The sequence below is a fragment of the Chiloscyllium plagiosum genome, unplaced genomic scaffold (genome assembly GCF_037043375.1).
Source record: "Chiloscyllium plagiosum isolate Xiang-an unplaced genomic scaffold, Cpla_swu_hap1 HiC_scaffold_26, whole genome shotgun sequence".
Classification (NCBI taxonomy): domain Eukaryota; kingdom Metazoa; phylum Chordata; class Chondrichthyes; order Orectolobiformes; family Hemiscylliidae; genus Chiloscyllium; species Chiloscyllium plagiosum.
The window spans coordinates 22586248-22604511 of NW_028270164.1; the positions used below are offsets into that span (position 1 = coordinate 22586248).

The 18264-nt window shown below is 39.4% G+C and overlaps 1 protein-coding gene across 2 annotated transcripts in view; it reads right to left on the minus strand.

Moving 5' to 3' along the window:
• Positions 1 to 9156, minus strand: part of LOC122563181 (C4b-binding protein-like) — a 76559-nt gene extending 67403 nt beyond the window's left edge. Inside the window, exons 1-3 of one of the 2 annotated variants that reach the window (XM_087973567.1) lie at positions 8986 to 9156; positions 6115 to 6214; positions 3310 to 3383 (exon numbers count right to left, since the gene is read on the minus strand). In XM_087973567.1, coding sequence (XP_087829693.1) covers positions 3310 to 3383; positions 6115 to 6214; positions 8986 to 9061 — 250 coding nt within the window. In that variant the 5' untranslated portion in view covers positions 9062 to 9156. The remainder of the gene's footprint in view (positions 1 to 3309; positions 3384 to 6114; positions 6215 to 8985) is intronic. The other variant, XM_087973566.1, reaches the window with a different exon arrangement.
• Positions 9157 to 18264: the final 9108 nt, after the last annotated feature.

The following is an 18264-nucleotide window of genomic DNA, read 5'->3' on the forward strand; positions in this document are numbered from 1 at the left end:
GATCGATGAATGGGGTTGCATTGCCCTTGAGATGGAATATTAATTGACCTTAAAACTGCTGAAAATTTCAAATCCATCTTGCTACTATAGTTTGACATCATTGACTGAGTTGATTGCATTTTAGTCTGTATTACCTCTGTAGATATGACTTGAACGTCATAAATGGTAACTATACTGAGATCTGTGCATCAGCCCTACCGCTGCTGGACCATTGGTATCTATCAGGTAGAAGATTTTAAGAATCTAAGTTGATTTGTAGGTTGTCACTGCAATGTAATTGTACCACTGCATGGAACTGGTGATCTGTTATACACTACATGAAGATCTCGTCAACTTTCCTATAGAGTGCTACCAGCTGGGTTGTATGTCCTTTCATATGCCTAGTGGCAATATGTTGGCATCATCTCTTGTCTTGATTTTGGCTTTGTCAACCTGCTTGTTGTGGACATACAATACTAATGGTTGTAAAGGCTTCAAATGATATTATATAGCTAGCATAGAGTGTGAGTTTGGCAGTAGGAAAGGTTTGGCCATATTCAAAGGTTTGCTTTTCAGTTTGTTGGCTGTGTGACTTGTTGATACATCTGTGCATGTTTATAAGACTGTTCTTGATACCAGTGTGGTGGTACCTTTAAGTTGGTATGGCAATGATCTGCTAGGCAGCAGAAATTAAAGCAACAGGTCTTGTAGATCATATGGCTCCGAGAGACCTGACAAAACTAGACCCCGGCATGAGTGATCTGCACAGATCCTGGATCCCAAGGAAGATATCAATATAAGTAAGATCCTGAGAAAGCATAGAACATAGAAGAGTACAGCGCAGTACAGGCCCTTTGGCCCTCGATGTTGCGCCGATCCAAGCCCACCTAACCTACACTAGCCCACTATCCTCCATATGCCTATCCAATGCCTGTTTAAATGCCCATAAAGAGGGAGAGTCCACCACTGCTACTGGCAGGGCATTCCATGAACTCACGACTCGCTGAGTAAAGAATCTATCCCTAACATCTGTCCTGTACCTACCACCCCTTAATTTAGAGCTATGCCCCCTCGTAATAGCTGACTCCATACGTGGAAAAAGGTTCTCATGGTCAACCCTATCTAAACCCCTAATCATCTTGTACACCTCTATCAAGTCACCCCTAAACCTTCTTTTCTCCAATGAAAACAGCCCCAAGTGCCTCAGCCTTTCCTCATACGATCTTCCTACCATACCAGGCAACATCCTGGTAAACCTCCTCTGCACTCGTTCCAGTGCCTCCACATCCTTCCTATAGTATGGCGACCAAAACTGCACACAATACTCCAGATGCGGCCGCACCAGAGTCTTATACAACTGCAACATGACCTCAGGACTCCGGAACTCAATTCCTCTACCAATAAAAGCCAGTACCATATGCCTTCTTCACCCCACTATTTACCTGGGTGGCAACTTTCAGAGATCTGTGTACATGGACACCAAGATCCCTCTGCTCATCCACACTACCAAGTATCCGACCATTAGCCCAATACCCCATCTTTTTGTTACTCATACCAAAGTGAATCACCTCACACTTACCCACATTGAACTCCATTTGCCACCTTTCTTGCACTTTCAAGCAAGTGTGAATATTAGTCCACCCTTACTATTTGCCCAGATGCAATACAGGAATGCCGCCACTCATATAGAAATGAACATTCCAACCACCATGGTACAACTAAACTTGTTGGTTACATAACTGCTTAGTAAACAATCACTGTGTGCTATGAGTAGTTGCTGGGATGGCAAGTTTCAAGCAGGGAAGGAGGTGAGTTACCACAGAATTCCCAGCTTTTGCCTGCTCTTTTAGCTACTGTATTCACTTGGTTGGTCCAGTTCAGTTTCTGGTCAATAGTAATCCTGCAGGATGTTGAAGGTGGACAAAGTGACCACCAACAGCAGGTGATGCTGAGGTCATGCAATGAGAAGGGAGTTCAAACAGTCAACTGCACCCTCTCTGAAGGAAATGGTGTTTTTTTGTCAAAAAGAGCTGTCATGAGGAAAGAAGACCAAAAGCGAATTTGCTTGACCAGATGTAATTCAATTTAAATACACTGTTTTCCAGATTAACTTTAATTTCCCTTCATAAAACCATAAGATGATGGAGCAGAAGTATGCCACTGAGTCTGCTCCATCATTCAATGAGATCATGGCTGGTTTGATAATCATTGACTCCAATTTCTTGCCTTTTGCCTCTTTGTAGAGATCTGATACCAATGAAATAAAATATCTCTGCTCATAATATTTGATTTGACTCTGTGCTTAAATCTCATTTTATAGTATGTCAGAAGTGGAGATGGTGTTCATGAGGCAATGGCCTACGATATTATTGCAAGATTATCAACCCAGAAACTCAGCTAATGTTCTGGAAACATGGGATCCCACCATGGCAGACGGTGGAATTTGATTTCAATAAAAAAAGAATCTGGAATTAAGAGTTTAATGATGACCATGAAGCCATTGCTGATTGACAGGAAAAACCCATCTGGTTCACTAATATTCTTTAGGGAAGGAAATCTGTCATCCTTACTTGATCTGGCCTACATGTGATTGCAGACTCACAATAATATGACTGATGCTTAACTGCCATCTGAGCAATTAGTGATGAGCAATAAATGCTGGCCTGGCTAGAGATGCCCATATCCCACAAGTGAATACCGAAAAAAAAAAGTACACAATGTTCAGTATCATTTGCAATTCTTCTGATACTGAAGTGCTGGTGTTCATATACAGAAAGACTTAGAACAAAGACCAATACAGCACAGGAATAGGTCTTTTGGCCCTCCAAACCAGCGCTGACACATTTTGACTTGGACATCAGGGCTTGGCTTAATAGGTGGAAAGTAGCATTCATGTCATAAATGTTCCAGGAAATGCCCATCTTAAATTAAACTATTGTCTCTTGTTATTGAACAGCATTCCCATTACTAAATTATCCTATTGTCAGGCTTATCATTGATAAAGAATTGAACTGGACTAACCACATGAAATCAATGGCTAAAAGAGCAGGCAGAACTCTGGAAATTCTGTGATAACCCATCTCTTGACTCCCCATAGCCTGTTCACTATTTGCAAGACACAAGTCAGGGATTTGATGGAATATTCCCAACGTGCCTGAAAGGGTGCAGCTCCAGCAACACTCAAGAAGCTTGACACCAAGTTATTTGACCATCCCAAAATGTTAGGAGCTTTACCTTCCTAATAACTTAACAAATAGAATACAATGGCATAAGGTCCTATAATATGAATACAAGCCAGTCGGTTCATTTAAAATTACAATTGAAACTTACGTTTACATTTCGGGGACTTTGGCTGCCAGACTGACTTTTCACAGTGTTGATATCGTGTGCCAGTCAAAGTGTACCTACAAAACAAAACATAGCTACTTAAGGGAAACTGAGACAGATCTGGGAATAACCACAAGTTCCTTAAATGGTGGTACACGACTGGAGAAAGTGAAGACGACAAGGTTGTCTTCATTTCAATAAACTGCTGTGTAAGAAGCTGAGTAAGGGACTGCAGAATTTTATTCAAAAGCTTCATTTTCCTTCTATAATCAACAAATGTCGCAGCTGTTCTGTCCTGACAGAACCAACATATAAAGTGCTAATTCTAACTTTTTTATTCATCATGGGATGTGGTCATCGCTGGCTGAGCCAGCATATACTCCCCATCGCTAGTTACCCTTGAAAAGATATTGTTGAACTGGGTGAACAAAAGCTAAGGTCTGCAGTACATTGAAGAGCATGGGAGATTAAATGATGTATCTTTTCATGGTACAAAAGCCAACAGGTAGCAATAGGTAATATTAGAAAATATGTGTCCAGGTGAAGTGTAAATGACTCTGAATGCAATTCAAAAGGACAAAGAAGTGAAACAAGACCAAACTGTTAAAACTTAGATCAAAATTGAGTCAGATGTTATGAAATGTTGTACTCAGTGTTGAAGGTGCCATATTGAAAGATGAAGTGTTGTTTCTTGACCCTCCGTTGAGCTTCATTAGAACACTGCAGTAAGTCATAAACACAAAGACCTGACTGAGAATAACGGGAAATTAAAATGACAAGCTACAGGAAGCTCATGGTCATGCTTGTGGATGGAATGGAGATGTGGGAATATAATGCCAGTTTCAATTTTAACAATAAAGCAATGGGCAAGGAAACAGACACATGTAATTTCAATGATAAGTATATTCACTTTTTAATAATGTAGGATGGAATTTTCTCATTGTCTGATTTCGTTTGGTGATATCTAATAGTTAATAAATGTGACTAATTAGCCATATCCCATAATCAATCTAATCATATTGCAGATGCGACTGAGTTTTTAAGAGTAGGTGGAAAACTTCATTTATCAATAATTCTGTATTGCAGTCCTCCTTATTAGTTTTATGGATGTAAAATCCAAGGCTAAGTATACTCAATTTCCTGAGACAGGTTGCCTGCAAACTCTTTTGTCACTTGAGAGTGTTACATCTGGAACCAGTGTTGACATTCTAACATGGGCTAAAATAGCTGGAATACTACTTTGGTGAAGGTGGAACACCCAGGAATTAGGCAGGTACATACCATGGGGAAATTTGAAGTCCCAAAACCAGGTTGATAGGGGGCAGGTAAAAATTGTAAAACTCTCAAAGTTCTATGGCTATGACTCTATGACGAACCCCAATTTTCTGTTACAATGAAGATGCCAAATGGCAACATACCACATTTGTAGAGGCAGGTGGGTCACTAAACATTTCTAAGGAGACTGCACATGTCCTCTTTATCAATTTTTTTTTTCAACAAATGAAGGATGGGATTTCCACCCTTGGTTGAAAGGAGTTGAGAAGGGCTGAGTCCATGAGATGAGTGACAGGAATACAGCAGGCTCAGTAAGAAAATATCCACAGGATTGGAACTCGGCAAATGGTGTCCCTCAAATTCTTTTGCAATGGGCCAAAACCTGTGACCTCAATAACCAACATGCCCAAGAATCCCATCAATATTGAAAAGTCCCATTGTAGGACATGCCATGGAGTTTAATTTAGATAAATGCTTCATTTTGGTAAGGCAAATCAGGGAAGGACTTTCACACTTATTGGTAGGGTCCTAGGAAGTGTATTTGAACAAAGTGACCTTGGGTGCAGGTCCACATTTCCTTGAAAATTGAGTAGTGAAGGAGGCATTTGGTTTGCTTGTCATTATTGGTCAGTGCATTGCGTACAGGAGTTGGGAGGTCATGTTGCAGTTGTACTGGCCATTGTTTCATCCACATTTGGAAAACTGCATTCAGTTCTGGTCTCCATGCTAAAGGAAAGATGTTGTGAAACTTGAAAGGGTTCCAGAAAGACTTACAAGAATGTTGTCAGGGTTGGAGGGTTTGTGCCAAAGCAGGAGGCTAAATAAGCTGGGTCTATTTTGCCTGGAGCATCAGACACAGAGGAGGGATCTTCAGAAGTTTATACAGAGGAACATGAATAGGAGAATAGATAAAATCTTTTCCCAGTATAGGGGAGTCCAAAACTAGAGGGCATAGGTTTAAGGTGAGAGGGGAAAGATTTAAAAGTGTCCCAAGGGTCAACTTTTCCACGCAAAGGGTGGTGCATGAATGGAATGAGCTTCCAGAGGAAGTGGTGGAGGCTGGTACAATCACAACATTTAAAAGGCATTTGGATGGGTATATGAATAGGAAGGTTCAGAAAGATATGGATCAAATGCTGGCATATAGGGCTAGATTTATTTAGGATATCAGGTTGGCATGGATGAGTTGGACCAACTCTGTGCTCTACATCTCTATGATTCTGTGTCAGATGTATCTGTCATCAGCTCCCTGGTTGTAGCCTCAGCCGATTGGCAGTCAACTCCGACTTACAGGCAATCAGTACGGAAACCTGTTGGAATTTTTCAAGACGTCCTGTAGTTATTTTCTGTGGGAAATAAATATTTTGGAATTTGTAGTTCAAAATCTCATCTCACAATTGCCCACCTTGCCACCTCACAGCCAGTGTTTTCTTTCAGACCCGTGGAGCACATTAGGGCTCAAACATTGACGTATGAAAATCTTCAATTAAAACTGTTATCCTTTGTAGATTTTTTAATGCAATGAATACTTACCCTGGGAAACATTGATAGAAAAGCTTTTTTACAGAGTTTCCACTTATTTTCACTTCAAAAAATCCATTGTCAATGGGGTCTGGATCACGGCAGTTTGGATCTACGAAAGGGAAAAATAGGACAAGTAAATGTACAAATATGGAGTCAGAGAGTCATACAGCAGTGAAACAGACCCTTTAGTCTGACCAGTCTGTGTCAACCATAATCCCAAATAGCTCTAACTTGCGTTTGCAGTGTAACCTAATAAATGTTAATTTGAAAGATACTACTCAATTGGAAGTGATAACATCTTACAGCACACTGTCCCTTCATTTTACTCTATAGTTTACTTTTATTTCACTTCACTTTGTTTATCAGATGGAATACCAATGCTATGAAATGGAATACTGTCCATTCTAGAATCACAGAATTGCAGATTGCTATGGCACAGAAGGAGACCATTTGGCTCCTCAGGCCAGTCCCGGTTTTATGGCCTAGTGCCAACCTCCTACATTTTACCCAAATCTCTGCACATCATTTCTATCCAACTTATCATCCAATATCCTCTTGAATGTCTCATTTGAACCTGCCTCACCACATGTCCAGGCAGGGCATTCCATTACAATCTCATGTCATCATCAAAAATTCAAGTTAAGTGTAATTTGGCTCAGATGCTTTGCACATATTCATCTGTTTTACTGGTATAATGTACTTTATTTAGATATTTTATTGTGTCTGAATACAGGCAACAGGAACTCAGTTATGGCCTGTATGCAGCAACATGCTTGGGTGCGGTGATCTTGCAAAACTTGTGCTGTTTCCATGGTATTGAGTGCTGAACGTATACTGGCACAATCTGAGTGAGAATGGTAGACCAGATCACTCCATTCCTGAATCTACTTTAAATTTGTAAATATTTTCATCTTTACCTGGTCTGGCTTACTCCAGACCAACAGCAATATGGTTGACTCTTCACTGCCCTCTCAGCAATTAGGGATGGGCAACAAATGCTAGTACAGCCAGTGACGCTGGCATGCCATGAATAAATTAAAAAGCCAATCTTAGTTTATGCTGCCCTCCCTTATTCTTGCAACAAAAATGTATTACTTCATACATCTTTACACTACATTCAACTGCCATGTGTTTGCCCATTTCCCTTCTCTTTACTGTTTATTATATCACCATGTCTTGTATCATCTGCAATCTTTGAAATTATTCCATGTACATCCAAACCTAGGCCGTTTGTATGCATCAAAAAGACCAATTATCCTAATAGTGACTCTTGTGGAATCCACTGTATACTCATTCAGTCTGAAAAACAGCCCCCTTACCAACATTTTTTGTTATTTTTTGTCTCTTAACTAACATCATATTTACATGCTACTGTCTCTTTCATATCAAAAGCTTCCATTTTGACAAAAGATCTATTACATGGTAGTTAGGCCAATGCTTTTTCAGAGTCGATATCCATAATATCAACCATTTTATCCTTAGCAACCTTCTCTATTACTCTGTCAAGGAACTTAATCAGGTTTGTTACACATATTTCACTTCAACAGGCTTCAACTGTTTTCCCAATTGCCATTTAATATTTGTCATGGAAATGTATCCTTTAAAATTTCCCTCCAAGTATGTTAAGCTTAATGACCTACACTGGCTGGGTTAATCCATCTCCCTTATTAAAACAGGTATGTAATGTTTGGAATGCTCCGGTCCTCCAGTACTATATCCCAAATCGAAGGAGAATTAGAATATTGTTGCCAACTTGCAGTCTTACCTCCTCCCTAACCTAGAACATATTCCTTCTCACTCACTGAATTTTGCTACTTTGAGGACCATTTCCTCTTTATCTTCACCAAAATCTCCAAAGTTATGCCTGACATTTGGGAGTTACCATTATAGATTGTCCTGCTACCAATATTGTCCACAGTTCTCAATAATACATAATTAAAGCCAAAGTGTACAGCTGCATTGAAAACTGAGGCGGTCAGTCAATTTCATACGAAATAGATGCACCCTCTATCGAACAAGTGCACATCCAATGCATGTTCAGAGCTGAATGTCCCTCAATTTTATTGTAATCACTTTTACAGATTTGCGACGCTCTTTCCAACCAGGTCCACAAAAGCACACTAAAAGCAATTTCTAACTGTGTGTATTGGTGATTTATTTGAGAACTGAGGGAAATGTGTATACTTTTTAAAAAACCTACAGAATAGAAAGAGGGTGGTAATAATTTGGAAAATAATATCCGTTTAAGAAAGGAAACCTAGCTGTAAACTGTTCCAATTAAATTCCAGCTGGCAATAGTGTGAAGATATTTGGGTGTGTGTAACTTAATTCCTTCTCAAGTCACAGTTGTTTTCAAGCAATTTCCAATTTGTTTGTACTTAGTGATGTTGTTTTGTGGTTACAAGAACAACTTTTACAGCAACTTTAATACAGACAATCAACCCCAATTCAACAACAAACTGTTTTAACTTTAAGGTCATCAAATTTGTTGCTTAGGTCTAAGTAAAGGAAATTTGTTAAAACAAAAAATAATTTTAATTTAATTTTATTCACAATTTTTCATAGAATTTAAATGCGTTTTAACATTCATTTACTGACTAGTATGCTTGTCCAGAAGATTTATAGAATGATATAACTCTCCATGTTTTCACATCACTACACTGTATTTGCTAATAAATATTTTATAGAAAGCTTCATGCAAACCAGCCTCCAATGCCACTGTGATACAAGTCAGTCATTTCATATAAAGTATTGCAGTATTTGTCTTTAATCATTACGCTGAATTAGTAAACTGAATCACATAACTCATGGATTTCATTAGCAATGCACAAAATGAAGCTAAATAATACAACCAATAAAAAAAGTGATACCATCTCTTACCAATTAATGCAATGCTGCTATGCACAATACAAATGAATGTTACTATTAATTCAATTTTCTGAAACATTTTTGTCATTTTCTTTCCCCTTCCAACTTGATTTTTGTTGACGCACACCTCTATCTCTGGAACACTGAATGATTTTAAATAAACAGCTTGAAAGTTCACATTTGGATTTTATTGATTTTCAAGGGGGTGGGAGGGTTATTTATAAACAGGGCTGTGTCCACATGAACCTGACTAACATTTCTGGGAAATTGTTAAAAAAATGCACTATTTTAAAAAGTGGGAGAATCAGTTCAAGGATGCAATTTTGCAAGCAGTAGATACTCTTATGAAACAATCAACACAGTTTATGGGAATTGCTATGATAGAGTGTGCACGGTTGGTCAACTTTGAAATTTGTCTCATTCCTTCTCAAGATTGCTGAAATTCCTCAAGACACAGACATATGCTCTTTAAAGAGACATAAAATTATTCCAGTATTTAATTGAGAAAAGTTAAATGGTGTTTATTAGAATTTTTAAAACTAAACTTCCCCACTTCTGTTTACTCAGCTAGAAAAAATGTCTGCAAAGATCAATTGATATAGTAAATTATTACATGGGAGATCAAGTCTGATTAAGAGTGTACTTAATCATTTACAGCAATTAAAATGTTAGTGCATACAATATAGGCTTACCTAATACAATTTAAGCACAGCAATTGTGTACAATGTCAGAGGGACATGAACAGTTAGGTGGAGGACATATACTTTGAAAATTGCAGAACTGCAGGACAGATTGAGCAAACATTTACCAGAGCATATGGAATCTTGGGTCTCATAAATACAGGCTTTGAGGATAAAAACAGAAAATGTATGCTGAAATTTCATAAAGCTCTGGTGATTCATGGTACCATCTTTAAGGAAGGACATAAGGGTCCTTAAGAGGGTGCAGATTTACCAGAATATTCCAGGGATTTTAGTTGCAAATTTGAGGAAACTAGGATTACTCGCCATTGACCAAAGGAAATTGAGAAGTGAAACATTGCTGAAACTGCCAGCATTTATTTCTCATCTCACAGTATCCTTGAGAAGGCAGTAAACTACCATTTTGAACTGCTGCAATTCATTTGTTGTAGATATACACAGATGCTACTGGGAAGGGTGTTTTAGGATTTTGATTCAGTGATAGTGAAGCAGCAGCTTTTTAGCTTTCAGTCATGATGGTGCGTGGTCCAGCGGGGAACTTGTAGGCCTTAGTGATCCAACATAACTGCTGTTCTTGTCCTTTCTCAGATGTCAAAGTCACAAGTTTGGAAGCTGATATCAAAGAAGCCCAGGTGGATTACTACTGTTAGTCTTATTTACATTTCTGTTACTGTGCATCGGTGGTAGAGAGGGGACATTTAACTTGGCAGATGGAATGCCAAACAAGTCAGCTGCTTTGCCCTGGATTCTGTAGAGCTTCTTGACAATTGTTAAAGTTGTAAATTTCCATGAAAAGGAGAGTATTCCATCAGAATCCCTACAATGTGGAAGCAGGCCATTCGGCCTGAAGGGCTCATGCCTGAAACATTGATTCTCCTGCTCCTTGGATACTGCCTGACCTGCTGCGCTTTTCCAGCAACACATTTTCAGCATTCGGCCTACTGAGTCCACCCCATCCCTGGGACTCTCTATTCCCTGTGGCTAATCCACTGAGTCTGCATATCTTTGGATTTTGGGAAGAAACCAGAGCACCCAGTGGAAATGCACACAGACACAAGGGAGAACATGCAAACTCCACACATTTACCCAAGGGTGGAATCGAACCCAGGTGCCTGACACTCTGAGCCATTATGCTGCCCTGCCTTGTGTGTGTAGAAACTTTAAGATGTCGGGTGCTCAGTTATTTCCTTCAAAATATTCAGCCTCCAGCCTGCTCTTGTAACCACAGCATCTATATGATCCATGCAGGGAACAGGAGAATCGACGTTTCGGGCATAAGCCCTTCTTCAGGAAGGAAGGGCTTATGCCCGAAACGTCGATTCTCCTGTTCCCTGGATGCTGCCTGACCTGCTGTGCTTTTCCAGCAACACATTTTCAGCTCTGATCTCCAGCATCTGCAGACCTCACTTTCTCCATCTATATGATCCAGTCAATTTTATGTTAATGGTGGGGACTTTGGTAATTGGAATAAAAATGAATATTAAGGGCTGGTGGTTGGATTCTCGCATGTTTGAGATGATCTTTGTGTGACACCTGAGTGGTTTAGATTAGATTAGATTAGATTACAGTATGGAAACAGGCCCTTCGGCCCAACAAGTCCACACCGACCCGCCGAAGCGAAACCCACCCATAACCCAACATTTACCCTTTACCTGACACTACGGGCAATTTAGTATGGCCAATTCACCTGACCTGCACATCTTTGGACTGTGGGTGGAAACCGGAGCACCCGGAGGAAACCCACGCAGACACAGGTAGAACGTGCAAACTCCACAGTCGCCTGAGGCGGGAATTGAACCCGGGTCTCTGGTGCTGTGAGGCAGCAGTGCTAACCACTGTGCCACCGTGTGTTAGCATTACTTGCCATTTATCAGTTGCAGTGTTAATAGTGCCTAGGTCTTTCTGCATGTGGGAATGGGCTGCTTCAGTACCTGACAAGTTCTGAATGGGTCTGGTTTGTGCAACTATTAGTGAACATTGCACTTCTGACCTTATTAAAGAGTGTTGATGAGGTGGTGTGGAGGAGCCGGTGTTGGACTGGGGTGGACAAAATTAAAAATCACACAACACCAAGTTATAGTCCAACAGGTTTATTTGGAAGCACCATCTCCCTGATGAAGGTGCAGTACTCTGAAATCTAATGCTTTCAATTAAACCTGTTGGACTATAACCTGGTGTTGTGTGATTTTTAACTTATTAAAGAGGGAAGACCTTTGATGAAAACACCTGAAGATGTCCTAAAGCAGAGATGTTTGACCTCCAACAACCACAACCCATCTTTCTTTGTGCTAGATATGGCTCTATTTAGTAAAGAGATTCCCAAAGTTTCTCACTGACATCAATTCTGTTTGAGTTCATTGATGCTAAACTCAATCAAATGCTACCTTAAATTTAAGGATAGTCACTCTCATCATAACACTTGGAGTTCAGCAAGATTATCTAGTACAACATCTCAACAGCTTTTAGTAAGGCAGAGAAAGAAAAATTGATCTCATTAACTGGTGGTGCAAAAACTAGGCAACACAACTTTAATGATTTGCAAATTTTTGCTCTAAATTCTGTGATACGATCAAGCCCTCCACAATCGCTCCTTCATCAGGTGTCGCTCCGAAAGCTAGTGTGCTTCCAAGTAAATCTGTTGGACTATAACTTGGTGTTGTGTGATTTTTAACTTTGTACACCCCAGTCCAACACCGGCATCTCCGAATCATTAATGATTTGAGTATGTGATGTGGGAAAGCAAAATTGAACTATTTCATACAATGAGTGACAATGACCTGGGTGTCTCTGCCTTTGAGGGAGGTGGAAATAAAGATGAGGAATGATTTCAAAATGGTAATGACTCCTTGAATGGAATAATCACACAGGGCTACATGGACTGTGCAGGGGAATGGGATCAGTTGGATTGCTCTACAGAAAGCCAGCCTGAACTCAAAAGGTCAGGTGATGAAAATGTGTTTTTGTATCTTAGTACATGAACTACAAAAGGTTATCTTGCAGTTCCAGAAAGTGAGTAGGAAAGCAAAAGGAATGTTGACATCTCTGGCAAGAACAAATAAAATGAAGGAATAAAGGCAAATACTGCAGATACTGGAAATCTGAAACAAACATATAAAGTGCTGGAGAACTCAGCAAGTCTGGTAGCATCTATAGTGAGAGAAAAACAGAGTTAATGCTTTGAGTCCAATATGGCTGAACAAGTTCTGAAGAAGAATCATATCAGGCTCAAAATCTTAGCTCTGCATCTATTTCCACAGAAACAAGAGGACTTACTACAGAAAGATAGGGCCTATAAGATGACATCTGGAGTACTGTGAACTTTTTATTCTCCTTACTTGATAAAAGGATATAAGTATTGTGATGATGCTGTGGCTTTAAGAGTTGTATTTTGTCGTGGTTTCTTTTAGACAGAGACTGGGGGACAACTTTATGACTATAACTGCTGAACAGTCGATGAGAAGATAAACAACTTGAGGCCTTGGGTTGTTTCTGAAAGTTGGAACAATAATGGATGTGGTAAGGTCTCACAGACCAGGATTTCTAGTCTTTTTTAGGTTTAGCTTTTTGAGTCTCAATAGGATTGGAAGCTGCAGTAAATATGTCCTGGTTGCTATTCTTTCTGAGTCTTCTCTCTCTGCTGCTGCTGGATTGCATGTGAGGCAATCTGTTTCTGACTTTGCCTTTTTGTCAATGGCATGTGATTATTAAAGGTTGCTATACTGGAATAGTTGATTAGTAATAGTTACTGTGTCTATTATTCTGTTAAGTTTTCTCGTACAGTTGTTATTCTAAGTTCTTCTTTCTTTTATTGTATGCTCAAATAAAGTGTTTTGCTTAATATCGAGTAGCTTGACCAGTCGAATTGCATCTGTAACAGGCACTTTACATTTAGAACATAAAACAGAACTGTAGAGCACAGGAACAGGCCCTTTGGCCCACAATGTTGTGTCAAACGCGATGCCAAATTAAACTAACCCCTTCTGCCCTACTCTTGGTCCAATTCCCTCAATTCCTTGCATGTTCATGTACTTATCTAAAAGTCCCTTAGATGCCTCTATCGTATCTGCCTCCACTACCACCCCTGGTAGAGCATTCTGGAATCCTAAAACTGTGTAAAAGAAATGCCCCTCATAACTCCTTTGAACTTTCCCCCCTCACCTTAAGTGCATGCCCCTAGTTTTAAACATTTTAACTCTAGAAAAAATACTGATTGTCAACTCTATCTATGAATCTCATAATTTTATAGACTTTTACCAAGTCTCCCCTCAGCCTCCACTGCTCCAGAGAAAACAACCTGAGTTTGGCTAGCCTCTCCTTATAGCTCATATTTGCCTTTAAAATACAAAAACATCAAGGTCTAAGCTACCTTCTTAAAATATTTTAAGGTAGTATAGTTTGGTCTACAACTGTGTTACAGGCAGTTCAGAGAACATTGACTCATTTCAGGGATGAAAAGTCTATCATTTGGAGAAAGGTTGATCTAAGTGGATCCAGAAGAGTTTAGAAAAATGAGAGATGATCTTATTAACTAATATAAGATCTTAAGAACACTTGTCAGAATGGATACTGGGAGGATATTTCTCCTTGTAGAAAGCCTGGAACTGAGTTAAAGTTCTCTCTGTTCTAAAAGAGATCAGGATTTTTTTAAAATTGCTTTTATTTTCAGAGGGTCATTTGTCTCTTTCTGCTGGAAAATAGCTGACTTCAGGAGTTAAGTTGTACAGAGAGACTGGACAAATTGTATTCAGTTCTGTGTTCTCTAGATTTTAAAAGGTTAAAGGGTGATCTGAACAAAGTCTTCAAGATATAAAACAGGAAAAGACATGGTAGGCAAACTATTTCCATGGGTTGGAAATAGGTGGCATTGTCTAAAAACTGAAGTTAGATTGTACAGATGTTAGGAAATACCTACATACAAAAATAATGATAGAATTTTAGAATTCTCTTCCACAAGTGAGTTGGCAATTAATGCTGGATCAGTTGTTAATTTTAAATTTAAAATAGATAATGTTTGCTAAGCAAAGGTATTAAGATTTACAGGCCAAAGGCAGAAAGAGAGAATTAGGCCACAAATCAACTACAATCTCATTGAATGGTAGAACAGACTTGATGGGTTGAATGGCCTGCTCCAGTTCCTAATCTATACAAATTATCAGATGTGTATAGATTTTCATAAATAAAAGAGTTGAAGATTATAAGGACAGACAGGAGTGTTGAAGCTAAAATCAAATCAGTTACAATTGGCCAAGTAGAGAACTTTATGTTCCTACATGGTCACATGCTGTTTCATTATGACTCCATTATTGGCAAAAGACTCAAAAAAAGAGTAGCAAGGATCCTAAGCATCGTCAGGTCCACACTGTAGAAATTCAGGAATGTAAAGTAATATCCCACATTATAATGAATACACAGCCTAGTTAGTACAAGTTTCACGTTTTATATTTCAGCTTTCTGTGCATTTTGCTCAAAAACATCAAGTTTTGATTCCTAGAAAACGTTGCCCGTCTCCTAAAATCGGGATTGTTCCCGATTTCAGATTTGAGCTGCTGTGGATTTTGCATTTAGGTAATTGAGGATGTTTCTTCAGAGATGGAATTATTGAGAAGCTGTTAAATGCAGCAGGATTTTAGAAACACAAAAAATCCAAAATCTGCTCCAAAAATCTCATCTACAAAACGTTGCTGGAAAATCTCTAGTCACTCTTGTTAACATTAAGGGCCAAATGTCTGTATTACAGATGCAAGATGGGTATGGAAAGTGCATGATATTATTCAGAGGATATCTTTCAGATTTGCTTTCAAATTAGTGTCTAAAGGGGCTGGAAACCTGTGACCATACCCGTCTGAAAATGCCTGATCGTAGAAACTAAGCAGACTCAGTCCTGATTAGTACTTGGATGAGAGACTACCTGGAAATACCAGGTGCACTGGGGGGCTCTTATGGCACAGTGATGGTGTCCCTGCCTCTGGATCAGAAGGCCTGGGTTGAAGTTCCACTCACTTCAGAGATGCGTAATTGGATCACTGAGCAGGTTGATTAGAAAATAGGTTTAAAAATAACAGGGTTGGAAAGGATGTGGGATATTGAATTGGTGAGTTGATTTAAGATATTATGAAATTTGAAAAGGTTCAGAAAAGACTTAAAGGGTGTTTCAAGCATTGGAAGATTTGAGGCCGTAGGGAGAGGCTGAACAGGCTAGGAGCACCAGAGGCTGAGGGATGACCTTAAAGAAGTTTATAATATCATGAGGGGCATGGATTAGGTGAATAGCTAAGATCTTGTACCCCAGGTTAGGGGAGTCCAAAACTAGATTAAGATGAGAGAGTAAAGATTTAAAAGTGACCAAAGTAGCAATGTTTTCACGCAAAGGGTGGTGCGTGTATGGAACAAGCTGCCAGATGAAGTGATGCAGATTGGTACTAAGACAACATTTAAAAGGCCAACTGGATGTGTGTATGAATAGAAGAAGTTTAGAGGTATACCAGTCAAATGCTGGCAAATGATATTAGATTAATTTAGGATATCTGGTCAGCATGGAAGAGTTGGACCCAAGTGTTTGTTTTCGTACTGTACAGCTCTATGACTCTTAAGTCTTTATTTGTGGTGGCCGTTTAATTCATTATCTCCATTTCCATGTGTCCCAGGAGAGTCAGAGATCTGGCACCGAGGATACAGCTTCCCAATCATGACTTGGAGATGCCGGTGTTGGACTGGGGTGTACAAAGTTAAAAATCACACAACACCAGGTTATAGTCCAACAGGTTTAATTGTCTTACAATTGTGTCCTCCACAACCACCTGATGAACGACCGGCGCTCCGAAAGCTAGTGCTTCCAATTAAACCTGTCGGACTATAACCTGGTGTTGTGTGATTTTTAACTTTGTTTCCCATTCAGACATTGAGATTATATTGGAATTTGAGATTGAGAGGAGGGCAGTGATTATAAACACGGTCCAGTGTTGGAAATAAGTCAACCAACTCATATACTTTGGCAGGAAAGTGACAGCTCCACCCTTAGATCACTGAGTATTCAATCTCCTGTGATGCACTCACTGGCTGAAGAATCCTATGGCTCACGTTACTCCTGAACATGCGTGTATATGTAGATCCCAAAATGTATGCAGTGCCCTCTGGTGGTGCTGATACCAACCTCTCAGAATGACTTCCTGATTGTAAGCCTTTGTATTAGCAAACACTTCTAACTTTTAACAATGTGTCGTTTTAGTACATTAATGCATTTGACCCTGTTATGGTATTTCCTTGATGCAAAGTTTTCCTGGTGGTAGAGGGATACAGGATATCAAAGTGAAAACAAGAACCTGAGATTGAAGACATCTAAGGACTGTTTAGTATGGGTATTGAGTGCTACGTCTTTTGCTAATTTGGCCAAGTCAAAAGTCAGAATTAGCAAGTTTACGAAAAGAAAAATCATGCCGGTGCAAAATGGCTTACATCAGAGAGAGAAAAAATAAAGTCCTTTGCTTATTAAGAGCTAATAAACATTGTCTGTCTGTACCAACCTGGAGATTGATAACAGTGTGAGAGATAACAAATGGGTGAAGTCACCGTGACTATTCAAGCTGGACCTTGGAATTCTGACAAATGGGGCCCAGTAAGGGGAATACTTGAAAAAGAAAGTCACAGCTGACCAAAGATACAGAGGTTTCAATATTCCTTCATGGGATGTGGGTGTCACTGGCTAAATCAGCATTTACTACTTAACCATAATTGATCATTATTTGTTCATACCGAACTTAAATTTTACAAAACATAAATAAGAAAACAAAGCTTTTAGGTCTTGCATATATCAGGACAAGGTCACAAAAAACAGATTTGAAAAACAGAACACCGATTTACACAGCAGAGGGAGGGTGCTGGCTGGTTTAGGCTATTGTTGGCATGAAACAGCAGGAATTGGTGGGTGATTAAGGTTTATGATATGCCAAAGCCTCAAAATAGTATAGCAACTGAAGAGAACGTTAATTAAATACAGGTAGTTCTCCTTTAACCCCATAGTTTGGGTCTTGTGAGGACTCGCTTTATAAGAAAATTGTGCAATACCAACAGCATTTAAACTAATGAGTCCAGAATCATGTTCTAGCCATTACAGGTAAGGAAGGTTTGTGTTCTGCAAATATCGATCTAAATTTGGCAATTGTTATAGTCAATTAGTGTTGTAGAAACACATGCTATATGGGAACCACTTGTACCAAAGTCTAAATTTCACATTGAATACAATAATTATATTAAGGACAACGGAAAAGGTTATGTGTCACAGTTGCAGTATATAGGAATTCATGGATGCCAGCTTGGTCCAAGTCAAACAACGCTGCAGCAAGTGCTTGAAGTTCAAGCAGCTTTGGTGCAGACTTTACTGGCTGTAAGCAGAACTGTAGACACTGAAACATCAGAGAAGGGGAAAGTTACCTGGATTGATTGTACTATGAGGAATTCACACCTCTTGAGATTGCTGACCAAATCAGATGATCCAATCAGGGACGGGCGCATTTACCAACAATTAAGGGGACAGAGAGGGCAGGAACCAAAGAACCTTTGCAATTGTACACAGGGTTATAGGTACCAATGACAT